Here is a 21,110-nt window from a genome sequence, read left to right as displayed (position 1 = left end):
TAAAGTGCTAATCACGTCTAATAACGTAATTTATTCTGGAAAAATATACCATATTTTAATTCAAAGTAAGTTCAGTTATGTAAGCAGTAACAAGTTAGAATACAGTGAATTAACTTTTCATATATAAACAACTATTAGGAATTTGTAAAATTGTAGAAAATCAAATACAAAGTAGCAAAAATGTACTTTCAAGACTGCATTAAGTTCAAAGGCTTCCTTTGTACTAAACAATGTCTCTTAGCATTCTCTGAAAAGATAGGGAAAAAAGTTCTATTTCAAGTATAAAATATTTTGGCCTAAATTTTTAATTAGATTGATTCACCCTTGAAAATGATAATATATATTTATCCTATCAAGTGAGCTTCAAGGAAAATTAAAGAATGACCTTAACAGACATTATAAATTGAGAATTCTCAAACAGAAGCAATGAAATCAGTAACTGAAATATAAACCCTGATTTTGGTCTCTTTTTCATAATGTAGACTCTTTTCCATGAAACACAATCTGTATGTTAAAGATGTCATTTATTTTTGAAGTTGAAAAATAACAAAAAGACTTTAGACCCACATATAAAAGGTACTCTTTTTATCCTTTTCTGAGACATTGACCTGTATACTCATTTAAAAATGAACACCACATCTTTACGTTATTAAATCTTTGTTTTGATCTATTAGTATTCACCAAAGTGCCATTTTATAAAACCTCACACTGAATAGACAAGGCTGGAGGTGACCATCTGCAGCTTTAGAGTCTGCGTTTGAATTGATGAAAAGAGCTTTGTGTTTTCATTGCCAAGTTTGATTCTTCCAGTCATTAGGCATTCCCCTCAGATCGCATCAATGAAGCCGTGCTCTCTTACACCCATGTGTTAAATTCTCTTCTCCTCATGGTTTCCTTTGCCAGCTCTACTCAAGAATGACTATTGGGTCTTAGCCACATTCTTCTCACAGCTGTGTTAAAAAAGAGCATCAGAAAGTCTTCCTAAAACCCATATGTGTATCTGGTCAGTCCTCTGTCTTAGGGTCACCTCACATTGTGGTGTGATTATACAGAGACTCATTCTTGTCCTTGAACTGTGCTACTCCCACCACTCTGGGAAAGATTAGGCCCTCCAGTCAGTAGTAGAGGACTTCTTGGAAGACTGATGTGAAATATACATAGCTCAGAAGGCAAATTAATTTAAGGAAGAAGATGTTTCAAGATTTTACCATTGTGTAGCTTGTCAAATGGCAAACGGTAACATAAAGAGAAATAATATACGCTTTCATATGCTTTTAGGATACTGCTATATGCAGCAAAAGAAGAAGTCAAATGATGATGACGTCCCAAGGACTATTAGTTTGAATGGTATAAATGCCAAAAAATTAAAAAATTAAAATTATTAAGTTTAGTAAGTTCCAAAATACTGTTCACTATGTAATTTCTAGAGCCTTATTTTTCACTTTTAATCAGTCTTTATACAGAAACACCTGGCAAAGTAATCGATAGTAGTGGAACTCTTTTTTTCTTTATACTTAGGTTAAGAACTAAAGAAAAAAAAAAACTATTTGTTGAGTTGCCTAAGAATATATAACAGTATGAAGAAGAAAGAAGATCACTTCAGCTGCTAATACATACTATATTGTTATAGGATGATATTTTTCTTTTTAACTATAAATGATCAAGAATGAAGTTTATGTATGGACAATGTTTATGATTTTACTGCCAGCTAAAGCTACACTGAAATAAGCAAAAGATTCTTTCTTTTTTTCTTTTTTTTTAAATAGGCTTCACACCCACTGCAGAGCCCAACATGGCACCCGAATTCACGACCCTGAGATCAAGACCTGAGCTGAGATCAAGAGTCGGACTCTTTAACTGACCGAGACACCCAGGTGCCCTGAAAGATTCTTTTATTCTGTATTTTTCGAGGGCTAAATGTGCACATGGGCAAATTCCTGACTTAGTGGGGAGAAATAATTAAACGTGGAATGTTAGAATCCAAGTAAAATTGGTATCTCTACTTATTCTTGGGTACAATTTAGTTTTTTCTAATTACATTTTGGTAAAAAGCTGTACCTAGTAGGGAAGTATATTTCAAATTTTAGATGAGTATACTGAGGAGTTATTAAAAGAAAACCAGACCTCGATTTATATAAAAATGTAGACCTTTCTATACTAATAGATAAATACATCATATACATTAAATTTTCTATGTGTTTAAGAACAGGGAAAGCAAAGGAGGAAGTTCTGAGTGAGCTGTCAAGCATAATGAGGCTGAGCAACATCCAAGCAGGAATAATGAAAATTTCTTAAAATCAAATTTTTACAATAGCTTCCCTTTTCCCTTTATTACTACAAAAGTTTTCTAAAGTACACTGGTTGTTAGTGCTATTAAGTAAGAAAGTTAAAATCACTTTATATATCTTGTTTTTTATAATTTCTAAAACTATCCTCAGGTAAGATGGATGAATGAGTTCTCCTGTCTTCACAGAAGTACCCGGGAGCTCTGTAGCCTGTCAAGGGTTAAACAGTAAGAAGGCCTTACCTGGAGCTAGGACAGAACCAAGGAAAAGGATGCTTGTCTGAGCATATGGCTACTCTAAGGAACTTACATTTCATATAAATGTGTGAAAATCACATTTGAATGTTTCTGGAGCATAAGAACTCCTGTGTTTTTTTTTAAACCTGTCAAGTTCTGGTTAAAAAGTATATATGATCATTATTAAGTGGATCCTATAATTCCCCTAAAATAACAGGGACATTATCTCTTTTAATTACTGTAATATTGGGATTAATGAAAAACAACAAAAATTCCTGCATTTTATTTGGTCTTAAACTGAAACAGCATGGATCTCTCCCATATTTTACTTTTTTTTCTTTTTCTCTCATTCCTTTCCATTGTACTCATTTGAAACATGTTTTATCTATCTTAGTAGGCAGAAATTTATATTAGCCCAACTCTAGATCACCTATTTGAAGATAGGTTCTGAAGTGAAGACGCAGATCAAATGTAAGCAGCTGTGTTGTAATTTAACTTTTTAGTCCCTACTTTCATGCTCTTTAGGATTCATTCCATAAAGTTAACTATACAAGGAAACTTATCAGAGAAAGTGCAGATTCTTAGGTTTAGACAATTTCTTTTCTTCTTTAGCCTGCATCCTTTACTTTCCACTTCATTAGAATTTCTCAAGTTTTGGGTTAGGCTTCAATTTCAATAATCCTACATTAATCCTTCCCTAGTAGAGAGGAATGCCATAGAAATTAACACTATGTTTCTTTTCTGTGTCAAAGTGAGCCATTCCCTAAAGATAAAGGTGTAAGCCCAACTCTCTAGTTTTTATAAAGAGATTAATATAATTCATATCTATCAAATATGATAGGTATCTCTGTGTATATATACATATATATATAAATAATAAAAGTAGCTCTAAAGAAATCTTTATGTACTCAGTGGATGAGAAAGGTGATCCACTATACAAATATATAATGGAATTAAATTTTTTATAAAATACATACTTATTTGATAGTGAATAAGAAGACTTGTATTTCATAAGTTAAATATGTATTTAATTTAAAAACATGTGTTATGATTTACAAATCCAGAATATTAAATTCTTAAAAAGCATATCATGTGCTCAAGAATAAAAATTAAGCATGTTAGATGCTGTACATCTTACAATGATTGCTTAGGAGTCATCTGAATCCATCTTCCACATATACATGACAATATCTAATTGGATCTAGATTTGGAAGGTGCCTTCCAGAGCCGATTGGGAAGTTTATGCATACATAAACTATCACAAATAAATTATTTGACTCATTATGTGTTGAGGTATGTATTATTATTTCACAGAGCTTTTAAATCTCAGACACAGAATAAATTTTGAAGAGCAATTTCCAGAAGTTTTAAATCCTCCCACTTATTAATAATGCTAATAAATAAAAATCAATTTTCAACTTTATATTAAATAATGATTTAAACCTTATGCTGAGTTGAGAATTTATCAATCAACATTCATAAAGTGTTCAGACATGTGTCCCATTGCCTTGCTACTTATAGTCTAACCAAGAATTAAAAAAAAAAAAATCACACGTAAAATTGGCAAGAAGCAGAATAATTTTAGTGAAAAGACAATATAATTATAACACCTTTTGTATTAAACTATGTAAGGATATTTTACCACAATTAGTTTTCATTATGGTTAAAATCAGATTCTGGAGCCAGCAACAAAACTAAAAAGTTTAGTGATGTCTTTTGATGAAAAGAAGGCAGGTTTTTTGTTTTTGTTTTTTTTAACCAAGAAACTGTGGAAATGTTCTGTTCCCCTTCCCAGCACTCAGAGTCATCTACCCTGTTTTATAATTCAACCTGCAAACAGATTAAGCAGCTGAGTTTGTGGAAAGTATGTTTGCTCTACGCTAAGAACCCTTGTGTGACACTATGGCGATTCCCCTGACACCTCGAAGGGAACTACAGACAGTCCTTACTCATCAGCAGAGAAACCAGGCTGAGAATTCACAATTTCTTTGTGACCTCAACTTCTTCATAGAAATCAGTATTTGATCAAGAGGCAGGAAAGACTTTTTGTTAGCTTACATGTCCTTCTTCTTTTTTTCTCAGGATGCTCTATATTTCAAAAGGAAATGTTTTATGCTGAACTTTGATATTTTAATTATGCAATTAGAAATTAGAACACATGTAAATTTTAAGTAACTTATTTTTTTTAAAGTATGAAAAGAAAGAAAGTTTTAGATAGTGATACATTCTTTCTTGAAAACATGTTTAAAAGTTTAGAATTTTTGTCCTGTATCTTTTTGTCTGATCTACTTATTATATAGTTACGGTTTATGAGGGATTTGAATCATATCAGTGTAAATCTGGCCCATAGTAAAGATGATTATGTGACAAAAGTTACTTTACTGTAAAATCTGGAAGCTTCTGAGATCTTCTAACCTTATAAGCCTGGTTGTAAATACTTTTTTTTTTTTTTTAAAGATTTTATTTATTTATTTGAGAGAGAGAGAATGAGAGAGAACACATGAGAGGGGATAGGGCCAGAGGGCAAAGCAGACTCCCTGCCGAGCAGGGAGTCCGATGTGGGACTCGATCCAGGGACTCCAGGATCATGACCTGAGCCGAAGGCAGTCGCTTAACCAACTGAGCCACCCAGGCGCCCCGATACTTTTAAGTAATTATGTGTAGCTCAGGTATGTTAAGTATAGTCAAATGTTTTTAAGATCCTTCAGAAAACTGTTGTTCTGGGCCACAAGAACCATATCTATAGACAGAAAGATGGGAAATAAAATATAGCATAAAGAACAACAGAGTTTTAAATCTCTTGTGATGATAAAAATATCACTTAATGGATTTGTGTGTCAGTTTTCTCTTTAATAAACAAGGATTATGGATGGTCCTTGGCAGAATCATTAAGAGAAGTTTCTCTTATAAAGTTCCTAAGCTCTTAACCTGCTCTTTGGTTCCCTCTACTTCCACATAGCTCACCAAAACTAAGTGCATTCAGGGTCAGCCAAAGAGCAACCTAAAACCTAAATGGCAATGTGTTCTCCTTCTACAAACATACACATTTTTAAAAGAGAAGTACCTCAACCTTGCTTAACCCAAGGGAATGGATTTCCACTGGTGAAATTTTAGGCTTTATGACACCTGAGCCAAGAAGCAATTTTTGGACAATGAGGTCTGGCATTTTTTATACTTTCCCCTATCAGTGTTTCTGCCTACACATATTGGCTAGCTTATGGATGGTAATTCTGAACCACTTTCCTTTTCAGGAATACTCCTATATTTAAAAAATTTTAAGAAATTCATTTGACTCTAAAATAAAATAAAATAAAATAAAATATAAATTTAAAATGATTAGAAATAGTATATACTCTCTCTCCACTATTACTGAAGATTTCAGATCTTTTCAGTGTAATTAAACGTGATGGAAGCTGGTGCATAGGACAAGGGTGAAAAGCCCACTAGAAAGTCAGATACTACAGGAATGGTGGTGCCAGTGAGGGAGGTAGGAAGGACTAGCCACAAAAGTCATACTTTTCTATGAAACTCTCCTACTAAAATTGGGTACTGGGTTGGGATAAAAATTTTTTATCTAGGGCCTAAAGTAGATGAGAGCACATTTGAAATTTTCCTGTATATTCCTGACCTGATCTGCTTTTACTTTATTCTGTCATCCCACTAACCTATTAAGTTGCTCTAGTTCATTTGTTCGTAACTGTTTACAGAGTACCTACTTTACAGCAGGCATCTATGTGACTATTTGGAGGAGATGTGGATACAAAGATGAAGAGAACACCGTCCATGTCTTGGAAATGCTCAGTGATGGGTAATTTTGCAGGGAGTGAAGTAGATAGGAAACAGATAAAGCAATTGTAACACCTAGATGATTAAGACTTCTAACAAAGATAATGGACTAAGTGCTATGAAAAAAATAAAAAAATAAAGAAACATCACAGAGGTAATGTTAAGATTGGACTTTAAGGAGTAACAAATATTTGGCTAGGTACTAGAAGGGAGGAATATGCTTTAAAAAGAAGAAATAGCTTGTCTAGTAGAGATACTGTGGTTGGGGTCGTGGAGGAAATGATACCAGAAAATGGGAGAAGGCCAGAAAGGTGAAAGGCCTCATCTACCCTGCTAAGTTGTTTATGCTTTAGTGTGTAGGGGATGAAGGGCCCCTGAAAGATTTTAAATAGGGAAGTAATATAACCTGATTTCAGTTGTAGAAAAATTAACTCTAGTGGCAGCGACACACTTGACACACTTGAGACACTTGAGAGCTAGAGGCAGATAAACTAGTTTTATGATTATTTCAATAGTCTCCATGGAGGATGATGAGGGCCTGAAATAATGCAATTAACAAGTGAGGATGAAATAGAGGGAATCAGATGATAGGAAGTACAGAAAACAGAGACTGACAGCAAAGCAAATGTGAAAAGTAAGAAAGAGTGAGGGAATAAGGATGGTGCTGAAACTGCTGAAGACCATTACTGAGACAGGAGACACAGGAAAATGGTGAAGGCTTTATTTTCAGGGGAGGAATTTTTAACAAACATACTATGAAAACACAGAGAAGAGAGTGATATTTAACTTTCCGGAAAGCTGAAGAAGACTTTGTAGAGAAGAGATACTTGAACTAGTCTTGCTAGTTTGATGAGTATGATTATACTAATAATATAATTTATAACATGCTGATAATAAAATAACCGGCACTGAACTAGGTATCTTACATGGTATCCAGTTTATTACTCATATCAAACCTGCCTGTGAAAGCAGTAATACTGTCTGAATTTTTCAACTGAAGAACTTTTGCTTCCAGAGGTTGAGTAATTTGCCCCAAATCTCACAGGTAGTAAGTAGGAAAGCAGGGATTGAAATACACGTCTGTCTGACTTGACTACAAAGCCTGCCTCCATCCTCTCTGCTGCACTGAATCTCATAGGATGAGTAAGTTTTTCATGGGGGAAAAGGGTAAAAGGCTCCAACCAGAGGAACCCACATATGTAAAGGTATTTAGTCTTGAAAAGATAGAGCCCTTCTGAAGAATGGGATATTACAGTGTGGAGTGAAATGGCAAGAGAAGGAGGGACGATGCAACACGCATTGTTCTAAAGGCATTACATGTTTATCTCATCTAATTCTTACAACATTATGAGGTGGGAGTATTATTATCCATATGTTATTATCTGCATTTGCACAGTGTTTTAAAATAAAATAAAATGTACAAGTTCACATACCTATGCATTTTGAATCCAGATCCTGAGCTTTTAAACCACTATGCTATATTACCGAAGATATGGGAGCATCTTTATTTATTGTTTACCATGATCATATGTTAATTTTATAATAAAAATATAATGAAAAATGGGCCACTGATTAATAGTTAGGAAATTACTGGTAATCTTAAAAAGAACAATTTCAGTATAAAAGCTAGCCAGAGTGTACTGAATAGCACAGGAATAAATGGAATTGAAAAATTAGATACTGAATATAGATCAGTTATTCAAGAAATTTCATTGTAAAAGGAAAAGGGGAAATGTGTACCTTTTTAGTTCACATTGTAATTACTGCCTGGAATACTGACATATTTACAAAGGACCTTCAAAAATAATTGCTAATAACAGTAATTTCAGATGATATGGAGAATATAATACCATCTAACAAAGTCTTTTAAGTTGGTTTCCTGGAAGGTTATCCTCTTAAATGCAATAAAATAGGTTGATGCCCACATTAACTGCAGTGAAGGTACACTGCCCAATTGAGGGCAATTAAAAATATAGCGGATTGAATATGAACAGGAAAGCCTCATCATATTTCATCTAGGGCTTACTGCTAGAAATCAGAATAAAAGATTCAACATTTAAATTTAAGATTTAAATGACATAATTGTTTCACTTAAACTCTGTCCATTGATTGGTGTCATTCCATTAAAACCTTTTGATCTGTCCATGGTTAAATGTGAAGAATAAGACAATATAGTAGTTTTTCAAAAGGTTAAACTTATTCAACTTAAAGCATTACCTGAGATGATAATATTTCTACTTCAATATTGATATATTTCTGTATCAATACAAAGTTTTTTTTAGATTATTTTTACAAAATAATAATAATAGTTGATGAGATCTAAAAAATAAAAGGTTGACAACATTTCCAAAGATTTTATGGAAATTTAATTGGTCTCTGGGAAACACTGTTTTAGGGAATTTTAGTCATCTATATAAAATTAAAGAATTACATGTAAAGAAAACTTTGATATTTGTAATTATTTGTAGACTTTAAGCAAATACAGCTAACATATCCTGACTGTCAAAAGTTACTGATTTGTAATTTACAATGAAATGAGATCCACCTATGTATCTTAGTGTTTTTAGAATGTTAATGTACATTGTGAATAACTGGATATAGTTTCTGACTGAACATAAACCTAATCTTTAAACCTACAAAAAACAGAATACTTACCATAAATCATAAATTTCAAGGTACCTTGATTATGTAAAGATTTTAATATGCATAATTCCTAATCTGTTTTAAAATGGTTCTTAACTACAGATTTACCTGACCTTGGGCTACCATTCAAAACATAATTTCAGGGATATTGGGGAAATGGTTGAGATGATTTATTTTCAAATAAAAAGTGGTATGAAGTAAGAAACTTTGAAGTTAGCACTACTTCATACTGTGAGACTGAAAAAAATTAAGGAAAAAGGTATGTCTTAGGAATTGAAGGCAATTAAGTGTGTGAATGACAAAATGCTGTTAACAATACATAAAGATGGGATCAGTTAAAATGACACGTTCCATTCCATTAAAGCTGCCTTAGGAAATTCTGCTACAGTGTTCAAGTCCCTTAAATTAACAAGTGACTTCTTCGTATGATATGTCCTATGTTAACATTTTGCTAGCCATCGTAAGGACTGATTGATTTTGTAGCTTTATTAACAATTATGCAAAGATCATCGAAAATAAACAAATGTAATTATACACCGTGAAAAGCTGTCCTGAATACTTCAGAAGAACAACACATGAAAATTAATTCCACTGTAACTATTCTATGTGCCTAGAGGTCTCAGATTACAAAGTCACAGATGATCTCAACTCAAGCAGGATTATCACGAAGCTAAATGAGTAAAGTTGATTACTTGACTGCCTCATCCCCTTGCCAATAACTTTACCTATTACCTATGAAAGGATTTTAATAGTATGGCCTCCAGGAACTAATGAAGATCAGTTATTAAATAAAAGTGGTTTGCCCTCAATAGTAACCATGATTACCAAGTGAATGCCTTTTTGACCCCAACTATGGGTATGATAGGCAATCTAAAAAATAAAAAAGTTCATTTGCCTCAATCTACTTTTGTCTTAAACCATTAACAGCATGACTAATAGATAATCTATTATTTAGTTGCAAAAAAAGTGTTCTTGTTTTGTTTTTTTTCATGCTTTTGAAATCATGCAAGATCATTTTACTTACTTCTGCACTTTGTCATTGGCCGCTTGGGAGGCCTCCATGGCATGCTGAAGCTCTAATTCCATGTTTGCTCGATCTGTCAGAGCTTGCTGCAGTTGGGTAGACAGTTCCTCATTCTGTTGTTGAGTGATGGAAACAATGTTCTCTCTATTTTTTAAAGCTTCTTCATAAGTACTAAGGGTATGGTTAAACTGATCCTTCAGATTTTCTTCTTGGGATAAAGATTTGTGTAAACTGAGAAAAACATAAAAATAAATAATGGAAACATAAATATGTAGTCTTCCTGACCAATAATCTATTTAACAAAAATCTCCATAAGAAATAACCATTTCTAAAAATCAATTAAGAAATACTTAAATGGGTAAATAAAAATAATTTTTATATCACAATATTATTCTTGATAATTATTCTACTTCTCTGCTTCTAGGCTGAAAGCTACCCAGACAAACGATTATTGATGTTACCAAAGCATACAAGAAGATGCTGCAAGATGTTAATATAATTACATCAATATAAATATTACATTCAATTTTCTTTAAAAGGAATAGCGGAGAATTGGAAAATAAAGCATCTCTAGGTAAATAAAAGAATATAATAAGCTGACTGCAAAGAAGTGAGAAGTAAGAGAATGGGCATCCGTTTAGTAGATTCAGGGTTTCTTCAGCTGAGCGCTTAATGAGAATGAATGAGGGCTGTACGAATAACTGATCAGCCCATACACAGATATAAATGAAGTTAAAATCACTAGTCCGACTGCACAGAAATAATATGTATTCAGATCTTTTCTTTTTGTTAATGAATCTCATGCCAAATATATCCACTCATTAAGTCATACAGAGAAATAGCATATAAATTAAGACCAAATGAATGCAGAAGAAAATGCAGACAAATAGAACCCTAAAATGCTAAAGGTCAAATCTTTGATATGTCATTACACCTACCACCTGAGGTTATTTTGAAATGGCACCAAGCACCTCACTCAATTAAATAAAGACATTTTGAAAATATAAATATTTAATAAGGGAAATTTAAAATCCACACAGGAGATGTTCTTTTTTTATTAAATAAAATCATTTCAGTATATGCATACAAAAGAAATGTCAATGGGAGACTTGTAAGTAAAACAACCTAACTATATAATACAGATTAATGATGTGAAAGAAAGTAATATAATTTTGAAAGCTTCAAAAAGCTAGTCAGGGAACTTTAGCACTGGCCGAATATTTAGTCTGATACTTTATTTAAAACTGTTTAAACCAAAGTAATTATACATTTCTTCTTTTTGTTTAAGTAACCTATAGATCTCTCCAGTGTGCTCACTTTGTAGAAGGTGTCACACAGAAATAAGAAGGACATGAAACAGGGATAGTCAGCATACCAAAAGAAATCATTTCAAGATTCAAATTAGTTCTTAAGAAGAAAGACTGCTACTAAACTGTGGTCAATTGATTACTACATAAAAATAAGAATGGTGTTTAGTGCCATATTTGTAGAGTGCAAAGAAGTATCCTTCTTTATGGTTTTCATCTTGTTGTTTATCTAACCCTTCTTTCATTTTTAGTTCTTTCTACCAATCCATACGCCTAAAGGCTCCCATCTCCTGCCCATTTTCCTATTCTATGTTCTTTCACACTTTCTGATTCCTCTTATTCCATGTTCGTTTCCTTCAATCTACCCTCTTTGGCTACTTGAAAGATCCAAGAAAGAAAGAAATGAAAAACAAAACAAAAAACCTTTAAAAAGACAAGTCTCCTTATGTTCTTTACACTTAAAAGGTTATTATTTACATTTTAATTGTTAATTATATTTTAAATTACACAGAGTGCACAGATCCAAAGTATTCAGCTTGACAAAATGTAAAGAAAATATGTAATAAACCCAGAAGATTCCCCTCTGTTCCCTTCCAGTTAATTCCCCTTTCCCAAAGTAATCACTTATTCAACCTCTATTAAGATTAGTATTGTCTGGGGGCGCCTGGGTGGCTCAGTTGGTAAGCGTCTGCCTTCGCTCAGGTCATGATCCCAGCATCCTGGGATCAAGCTCCGCATCGGGCTCTCCACTCTGCAGGAAGCTTGCTTCTCCCTCTCCCACTCCCCCTGCTTGTGTTTCCTCTCTCGCTGTGTCTCTCTTTGTCAAATAAGTAGATAAAATCTTAAAAAAAAAAAGATCAGTATTGTCTGTTTTTGAACTTTTGGTCTGGCATATTTTACTTAAAGGCTTATGAGATTCGTCCTACTGTTGCATGCAGTTCACTGTTTTTTATTGCTATCAAGTATTCTGTTATATAAATAAACCACAATTCATTTAATCATTCCACTATTGTTGCTATTAATATTCTTGTACATTATCTTTTGATGGACCTAAGTACTCATTTTCCCCCCACCCCACTTTATTGAGATATAATTGACATGAGTACTCCTTTCTGAAGTAAGAATTGCTCTATAGGGTGTATGTATGTTCAGATTAAGTAGATGCTGCACAGAGTTTCCCAAAGTGGTCCTACCAATTTACACTCTTACCAGCAATATATGGGAGTTGCAATTGCTCTACATTCCCCTTTAGAGTATTCTCCCTACTGGTAAACTATACCCATTCTAATAGAGGTGCAGTGCAATTTCATTCTCTTAATATTGCCTTTTGATGAATTTAAGTTCTTAATTTGAATGAAGTCCAATTAGTCATTGTTTTTTAATGGCACTGTTTTTTGTGTCCTATTTTAAAAATATCTTAGCCTTTATATTTTACCCTTATGTATATGGTCTCATTTAAAGTTCACAGTGGGCAGCTTCGTTTGGGAATTCTGCATTTGTCTACGATGTCCATAACACTATGCAGTATACTCTAGCCAATTAAATATTAAGAATCAATGATTCAGTTTTTAAAATATCATCTTTATTAAAACCATGGTATCCCAATTTAATTCTCTAATCATTCATCACTTCCTAGTCTTCGATCCTTTAATTTTTTTCAAATTTATATCTCATTTTTCTCTCAGTTGGACCTGTGACTGGGATCCTTAACTCTCAAGCTCAAAAGCTACTCATCATTCAAAATGCCTTGGAAACCTTTAAATCTCCATCAAGACTTTCTCAAACAGAAGCAGCAGCTGGAATGATGTTTTAAAACAATAAATTAGATAATGTCACTTAAAATCCTGCAGTGGCATCTCATTGCACTCAGAATAAATCTCTAAAAATAATAACAAATTGCCTATTTTAACTCACTAAACCTCACAACAACCTATGAGAGAAGTCCTATCAATATTAGTTTTTTTACAGATGATGAAATTGAAGCAAGAGAGGGAAGTAATTTAATTAATCTCACATATCTAACAGAACCAGAATCTCAACCCACAGTCTTCCTCCCTGAGCTGAAACGTGAAACACTCCTCCCAGGGGGCCATGAGCCATGGAGCCCTGTCTCATCTGTTCTCTCTGCTTCCTCATCTTCTAGCCAGACATTGTTTCTCAAGTACATCAAGCTTTTTCCTGCTTGAGGCATTTGTTTGTAATGTCTTTCTCCCCTCTCCCTGACAAACTTCTACTTATTCATTTGGTCTCAGCATGAATACTGAGAAAGGTGTACTCAGATACACCTTTTATGACTCTTCAATCTAAATTTTGGTGTTCCTTCTTTGTTATTCTGTCTCAATGACCCTACTCTTTTTCTTCTTAGAACTTATAATAATTTGTAGTTTTTTTCAGTTTCATCTTGTGATCTATTTCCCAATTCCACCATATTAACACTCTATTTACAAAGGGCAATTTTTAAAAATGGGGATACACTCCTTAATAACTTCAATAAATCAAAATGCTTATATTTCTAAGGACACTTTCTTATCAGAATAAAGATGAAGCAGAGGGGATTCCTAGCATATACAAATCTATACCATTTATAGCTTATTTTTGTTTTAGTGCTGTTTTTTCCTTGATAGTGCTCTTCCCTAGGGCCACCTTGTTTAGCTTTCTTCATAGAGTCAAATCACATTTAACCTCTTTTCAAAGTTACTGATTTTCAGATGCATTTTTAGCATGGCAGCAGCATTACAATTTATTGGTCTTAAATGACGTTGTATTGGAAAATATTTGAAGTTATAGTAAGAATAAATGATAAAACAATAGCAGAAAAGAGTCATTAAATCACTCTCAGAAGGTCCAAAGCCTGTGGTTCACACAATATTGACAAAGAATGGTAATTATTTAGGTTTATCATGAAATTAATGAAGTAATATCATACGCAAGGTTTCCATTCACTCTTACAGCTTTCAAATTATGTAATTCTTTTATTTAATTTTTGTTATTATAGAAAGTGAGACTTTGAAAATATATTTACTTGGTAATCTTTCATATTATAATTCTAAATCCATATCAAATGAGACGGTACATTGCCTCTTATGCTGCTCACCACGTAGAGTCCAACCGCAGGCTGGGGTAGAAAATACCCTTTGATGGGCACTGTACTAGTAAGCAGCATGTAACAGATTTCCTTTCTGGAGTGGTTTCTGTCTTGGTATCAATTCCCTCAAGTCCATGATCCTATTTTCCTAGTCCCTGACTCTCTGAACTACCTCAGTTTAAACTTTCTTGGAATTATCAAGCTTATGACCCACTTTTATGTTTTGCTTGCAGATATTTATGTTCTCCTCAGCTTATCTGCTTTCCTGCTTGCTGAACTCTCTTTCTCTCAATTGTTATGTCATACATGGATTCAGCTTATTCTTGCAACTAGTACTTTTCCATTTATACCAAGTGTTGAAGCTACTTTTCCTGGCTTCCTCTTTTGTCTCCATGATCAGGTATTAACTTAAGTCCTTCATGAGTCACTTTACTCATCATCCTACAGTATGCACTTATTCTTCTGCTCATGCTTCATTTATTTACAGTAATTGCTCAATCAAGTGTTTTATATATGTTGCTTTAATTGGATAAATATGTTCAAATTAAAAATTTAGAGGTGAGGTACCACAGTATAAACCAACAGTTATTACCTAGGAGTAATCTTGTCCCTCAGGGGATATTTGCAACATCTGGAGACATTTCTGGTTGTCATAACTCGAGGAGGGGAGTACTACTAGCATTTAGTGAGTAGAGGCCAGAGATGCTGCTAAGCAACCTCCATTGCAGAGGACAGTCTAATGTGTCAAAAATGCCAAACTTGGTGTACATGCAAAGATTTTGGCTTTGGACTTTGAAGAAGTAGATTCAAATTTCAGTCCTGTCATTCACTCTGTATGACCTTAGGAAGATACTTTAACCCTCTGAGTACTAATTTCATCAACTCAAGAACAACGAGAAAAATCTCACGGAGTTCATGTGAGAACAAAATGAGGTGATCTAACTATGTGAAAATATTTAGCACAATATCTGGTAAAGAATGGGCATTTGTCCATGTGTAATTCTTAAAAGAAATAATTTATCTCTAATTAACTTTGTATGATATCTTATACAATACTCAGACATTTTATAAATACTTTAATGAAAAACAACTGCCTGTTTCTACAGGTTTTTCATGAATTGGGAGAAGTAAACTAGTTTTCCTAACCTTTATCATTTACTGATAACATTCTTAAATCATTCTGAAAAAAAAAAAAAAAAGAGGCAGGTTTGGCTTGTTTTACTGAATTAAAATAAATAAAGACAAAGCAAGTATGAAAGGCAGAAGTATGTGCTACCTTGTCCTAAGCGTACATTTTCTGAGAGGATAGTGTCTGTATTTACTTCCTGGTTTACTGCATCAATTACTTTGATCTGAATTTCTGACCTGTGATCTGCCTTCTCTCTGAAGAACTTCTTTTAACATTTCCGGCAAGACAGGTGTACTGGTGACAAATTCCCTCAGTTTTTGTTTATCTGAGAAAGTCTTTATTTCTCCTTTACTTTTGAAGGATAACTTCATGGGATACAGAATTCTAGGTTGATGTCCCAAGTTTTAGTCTGACATTCAAGGTGCTCCAAAATTCGATTCTACTTTTCTTTTCAGACTTCATCCTACCCACTCTATCAAAATTTTTTATTCTAGCCAAATGGAACTATAAATTGTTCTTTGAAAATGCTGTCACACTTTTCACTTTGCAGTACTGCTCACGTTGTTGCCTTCACTTGGAGTGCTCTTTTTCTTTCCATCCACACCCCCGATCACGTTTCAAGATTCAGACAAACTGCAACAACTGTCATGAAGTCACACTCCATACCTTCCCTACCCAAGGGGACACTTCTTGCTCTACGCTACCATACCCTTTCCATATCCCTTATATTATATTCCTCACTTTCTACTATCCTTTGTAGTTATTGTATACTTGTTTTCTTTCCTACTAGATTCTAATACTATTGAAAGAAGGAACCATATTTTATTCTTCTTTGTTTCCTTCTAGGGCCTAACTCAGTGGCTTTTCTACACGAGGCATACAAAAAGTTATTTATTGAACATTGTTGTTTAAATGCTGTATTTGAACGAGTGGCCTCCAGTATTGTAAAAGGATCACATCAATTTTCTTTCCTTTCCTTTTCTCTTTATCTTAATGTACAGTCCCATATGCTCCATAGTTTACCTTTACCCACACTTCATTCCATTACATTTTGGGGGATATTTTAAAAATAAACTTTTTGTTTTGAGATCATTGTAGATGTCACATGCAGTTGGCAAGAAATACCACAGACAAATCCCTGGTGTCCTTTACCTACTTTCCCACAATGGTAACATTTTATAAAATTATAGTATAAAAGCACCACCAAGATAGTGACATTGATATAGTCAAGATAAAAAACAGTTACATCACTACAAGGATCCCTCATGTTTCCCCACCACTCCTTCCCCTCCTTAAGCCCTAACCACTAATCTGTTTCCCATTTCTATAATGTTTCAAGAATGTTTTTTAAAAATATTTTATTTATTTATTTGACAGAGATAGAGAACATAGTAGGCAGAGTGGCAGGCAAAGTGAGGGGAGAAGCAGGCTCCCCGCTGAAGAAGGAGCCTGACACGGGGCTCGATCCCAGGACCCCGGGACCACGACCTGAGCTGAAGGCAGCCACTTAACTGACTGAGCCACCCAGGCGCCCCTCAAGAATGTTTTATAAATGGAAAGGCTGCTTTTGTGACTTTTTTCTTTCTTTCTTTTTTTTAAAGATTTTACTTATTCATTTGACAGAGAGAGACACAGTGAGAGAGGGAACACAAGCAGGGAGAGTGGGAGAGGGAGAAGCAGGCTTCCCACTGAGCAGGGAGCCCAATGTGGGGCTTGATCCCAGGACTCTGGGATCGTGACCTGAGCCGAAGGCAGACACTTAAGGACTGAGCCACCCAGGTGCCCCGGGACTGTCATTTTTCATTCAGCATAATTTCCTGGGGATTCATTTGTGGGTTTTTTTTTGTTTGTTTGTTTGTTTGTTTTTTTTAGGAAATGGTCCATTACTTCTAAGTTGTGCCATTTTTATGTGTGCAGAGTTGTTGACAGTAATCCTATTTTTATATCTGTAAAATCTATAGTGCTATCCTCTGTTTCATTCCTGATATTGGTAAAGTGTCTTTTCTCTGCTCTTATATGCTTCTTTCTGTTATCTTTATCATTTTTTCCTTCTGCTTGTTTTGCATTTATTTTTCTGTTCTCTTTCTAGATTCTTGAGGTAGGGGCTTAAATTGTTGATCTGATATATTTCCAATTTTCCTTAATGCATTTAGTGCTATAAATTTCCTCTCAGCCCTGCTTTAGCTGTGTCCCACAAATTTTGGTGTGTTGTATTTTTATTTTCATTCACTTCCATGTATTTTAAAAAATTTCCCTTGAGAATTCTTCTTTGATTCAGTGATTATTTAGAAATGTGTTATTTAGTTTTGAAGTGTTTGGAGATTTGCCTGTTATCTTTTTGTTACTAATATTTGTTCTGATTCTACTGTGGTCAAAGAGCATGCACTGTATGATTTCAGTTCTTTGTAGTCAACTAAGGTTTATTTTATGACTTAGAATATGATCTATCTTGGTGTATGTTTTGTGGGTATTTACAAAAAAATATGTATCCTGCTGTTGTGTGGAATGTCTAAAACTGTTGATTAGATCCTGGTAGTTGATGGTCATGTTGAATTCTTCTGTATCCCTGGATTTTTTTCTGTTTCATGAGAGGAAAGCGTTGACACCTCCAAATTGTAATTGTGGATTTGTCAATTTCTCTTTTCAGTTCCATCAGTTTTTGCTTCATGTATTTTTAGTTCTCTTGTTTGGTATAAACACATTTAAGATTGCTATGTCTTTTTGGTAGACTCTTTTTTTATAATTCAATGCCCCTCTCTGATAAATGTTTTAGCTTTAAAGTCTACATATAAGATACTAGTATAGCCATTCTTGCTTGCCTTTGATTTGTGTTTCATGGTTTATCTTCTGTTCTCTTATTTTAATGATTTTATTTGTTGTGAGTTTCTTGTAGCTAGCATAGATTTGGGCCAAAATTTTTATTTTTATTATTATTTTATTTATTTATTAGAGGGGGGGGAGAGAGGGGGGAGAGGAAGGAGCAGAGAGAGGGCCACTGGCTTCTCTCTGCACTATTGGTTCTGTCTGCTCTTCTCTTGGCTTGAGTGCTGCTGGGCTGCACTACTTTCAGGTGTTTTGCCAGCCCTTCTGGTCAGATGGGGCTGGAAGACACTCCATAGTCAGTAGCACTATGTCTCAGCCTCCTTGCTTGGGCAGGAGGGGTAGGGGCTGCTCCAGGCTACTCTCAGTTTGGCTATGGATTAATCTCCCTGCCTTTGGCTTGGGTGATCAGCCCTGTCCATTTGCTTCTCAGCTCAAGTGCTGTTGGGCTACACAGCTTCCAGAAGTTGTTGCCAGCCCTTCTGGCCAGAAGTGGGGCTGGAAGGCATCCTCTACAGTGGGTGGGGCTGTGACGCAGAATTCTGCTTGGGTGGGCAATCCGACTCTAGGGTTGGCATAAGTCCTCATTTGAGGATCTGAATCAGGCAGATCTGCACCCCACTGAGTTCTCTGGTCAGGGTGTGCCCCTGGCTTGGTTCTGTAGCTGAGCCAAGCCACTGGTTGGGATTACTATTTGGGCACCGTGGATAGGAACTCAGTCTGCCAACATTCGTGTGCTGGCTGTTACAAACCCTTCCTCCCGTTTCTGTCACTCAGATTCCCAGTGGCTGTGCCCCAAGTCTCCCCTGTAATCCCTGTGGTGTGAGATCAGAGTAGGGGCTCCTATAAAGTGACCCACAATGCTGAGGGAGACTTGTTGTCTTCCCAGGTTTTCTTTTCCCACTGGAGGAATTGGTGGTTCAGGGGAGACCTCTCTGCATGGTGCTGTGCTAATCTGGGGAAGGGGCAATGCAGTCAATATGTAGCCACTTCTCCTAATCTTCTAATGCAGTCTGTCTTCTTGGTCTCTGAGGTGCAAGGGGGTGCTTCAGCCTCATCCCTGTGTTGTAAGATTCTTCTGGTGGTGTCTTATTCTTGAATAGATATTAGCCTTTCTTCTTGTAAAGAAGAGTTAGGTAAGAAATGATCTATGCCACCATCTTAGTGATGTCACTTAATTAAATGTTTTTTAATAGATCTTTAGAGTTAGTGGAATGATTGTTACATTTCTTTTCTAGTCAATGAATTCAACAAATATTTAGTGGCCACCAGTTTGTATCATAAAATGTAGCATCCAAGAGTGTTTCAATAAATATCAATAAATATGTTGATCATACATCAAGTAAAATTCTTGAAAATTTAAGTTCAGAATTAACTTAGTTTATAATAAAGAAATTATTTATCTCTGAAATAACTTTAATAAGTTATTTTATCAAATGAAACCAACTGAGACAATAGAGGTAGCAAGTCAGTGGAATCACTTCACTGATTTACAAATTAAATCTTCTCAACCACATTCTTAACTGTACTGAATGCATTTCCCTATAACTGTATGTCATTCAGGATTAAGGCCTACTATACCAGAGCATAAGCTGATTTCCTCAAAAATAAGCAAGGGAAGTCAACTATTATTTGCTTGAAGGAGCCTTAGCAAATTAATTGATAGCTGGAAAATCCCAAAGTATCTGGAGATTCAACAACACACCTCTAAATACATGAGTCAAAGATGAAATCTCCAGAGATTGTGAAAAATATTTTGAATTAAATGAAAGTGGAAATATAACTTATCAAAGTTTGTGGGACACAGCAAAAATAGTGCTTAAGAGGAAAACTGATAGGATTGAAAACATATATCAGAAAAGAAGAAGAATCTAAAAATCAATAACACAAGCTTCTACCTTAGGAAATTAGACAAAGAGTAATGTAAACTTAAAGCAAGCAGAAGAAAAAAATACAGTTTAGAGCAGAAATGAATGAAATTGAAAACAGGAAATCAATAGAGAAAATCATCCAAATCAAAAGCTGATTCCTTGAGAACATCAATGTATTAGTTTCCCAGGGCTGCCATAACAAATCACCATGAATTGGTGGCTTAAAAAAACAGAAATTTATTCCCATGTTCTGGAGACGAGAAGTTTGAAATTGAGGTGTCAGCAGGACCACACTCCCTCCGGAGCCTCTAGGGAAATTTCTTCCCTTGCCTGTTCCAGCTTCTGGCGGCTGTGAATATTCCTTTGCTTATGGCTGTATCACTCCAATCTCTTCACAAGGTTTTCTCCTCTATGTGTCTCTCTCAAAACTCCCTCTGCCACTCTCTGATAAACAGACATGTGACTGTATTTAGGACCATCTTGATAATCCAGGAAAGCTTCCCCTTTCAAGTTCCTTAACTTAATCACATCAAAAATTGTTAAGGTAACAATTCTTAAGACAAGAAAAGGAAATAAAAGGTATATAGATCAGGAAGTAAGAAATAAGACTGTATTTATTTAGAGATGACATGATTATCTATGTAAAAAAATCTCAAAGACTTAACAAAAACAAAACAAAAAAAAAACACGAAACTATTGGAACTAAAGAGAGAGGGTGTAGAGTTACAGGTTAATATAAAGGCAATTGCTTTCCTACATATAGCAGCAGTGAACAATTTCAGTTTAAAATTAAAACACAATACCATCCCTTCCCCCAGATTTTAGGTATAAATCTAACAAAATATGTACAGGATCTATATGAGGAAAAGTCTGATGAAAGAAACCAAAGACAACCTAAATAAATGGAGAAATATTCCATGTGCA

The 21,110-nt window shown here is 34.6% G+C and overlaps 1 protein-coding gene across 14 annotated transcripts in view; it reads right to left on the bottom strand.

The window, feature by feature from the left end:
- MIPOL1 (mirror-image polydactyly 1) overlaps nucleotides 1-21,110 on the bottom strand; it is a 306,247-nt gene that overhangs the window by 37,160 nt on the left and 247,977 nt on the right. For all 14 annotated transcript variants that reach the window (XM_078053584.1, XM_078053586.1, XM_078053590.1 and 11 more), the window contains one exon: nucleotides 9,975-10,205. In XM_078053584.1, the coding sequence (XP_077909710.1) occupies nucleotides 9,975-10,205 (231 nt within the window). The remainder of the gene's footprint in view (nucleotides 1-9,974; nucleotides 10,206-21,110) is intronic.

This window comes from Halichoerus grypus, chromosome 8 (assembly GCF_964656455.1).
Source record: "Halichoerus grypus chromosome 8, mHalGry1.hap1.1, whole genome shotgun sequence".
Taxonomy (NCBI): domain Eukaryota; kingdom Metazoa; phylum Chordata; class Mammalia; order Carnivora; family Phocidae; genus Halichoerus; species Halichoerus grypus.
This window is presented reverse-complemented; position numbering and strand designations above follow the sequence as displayed.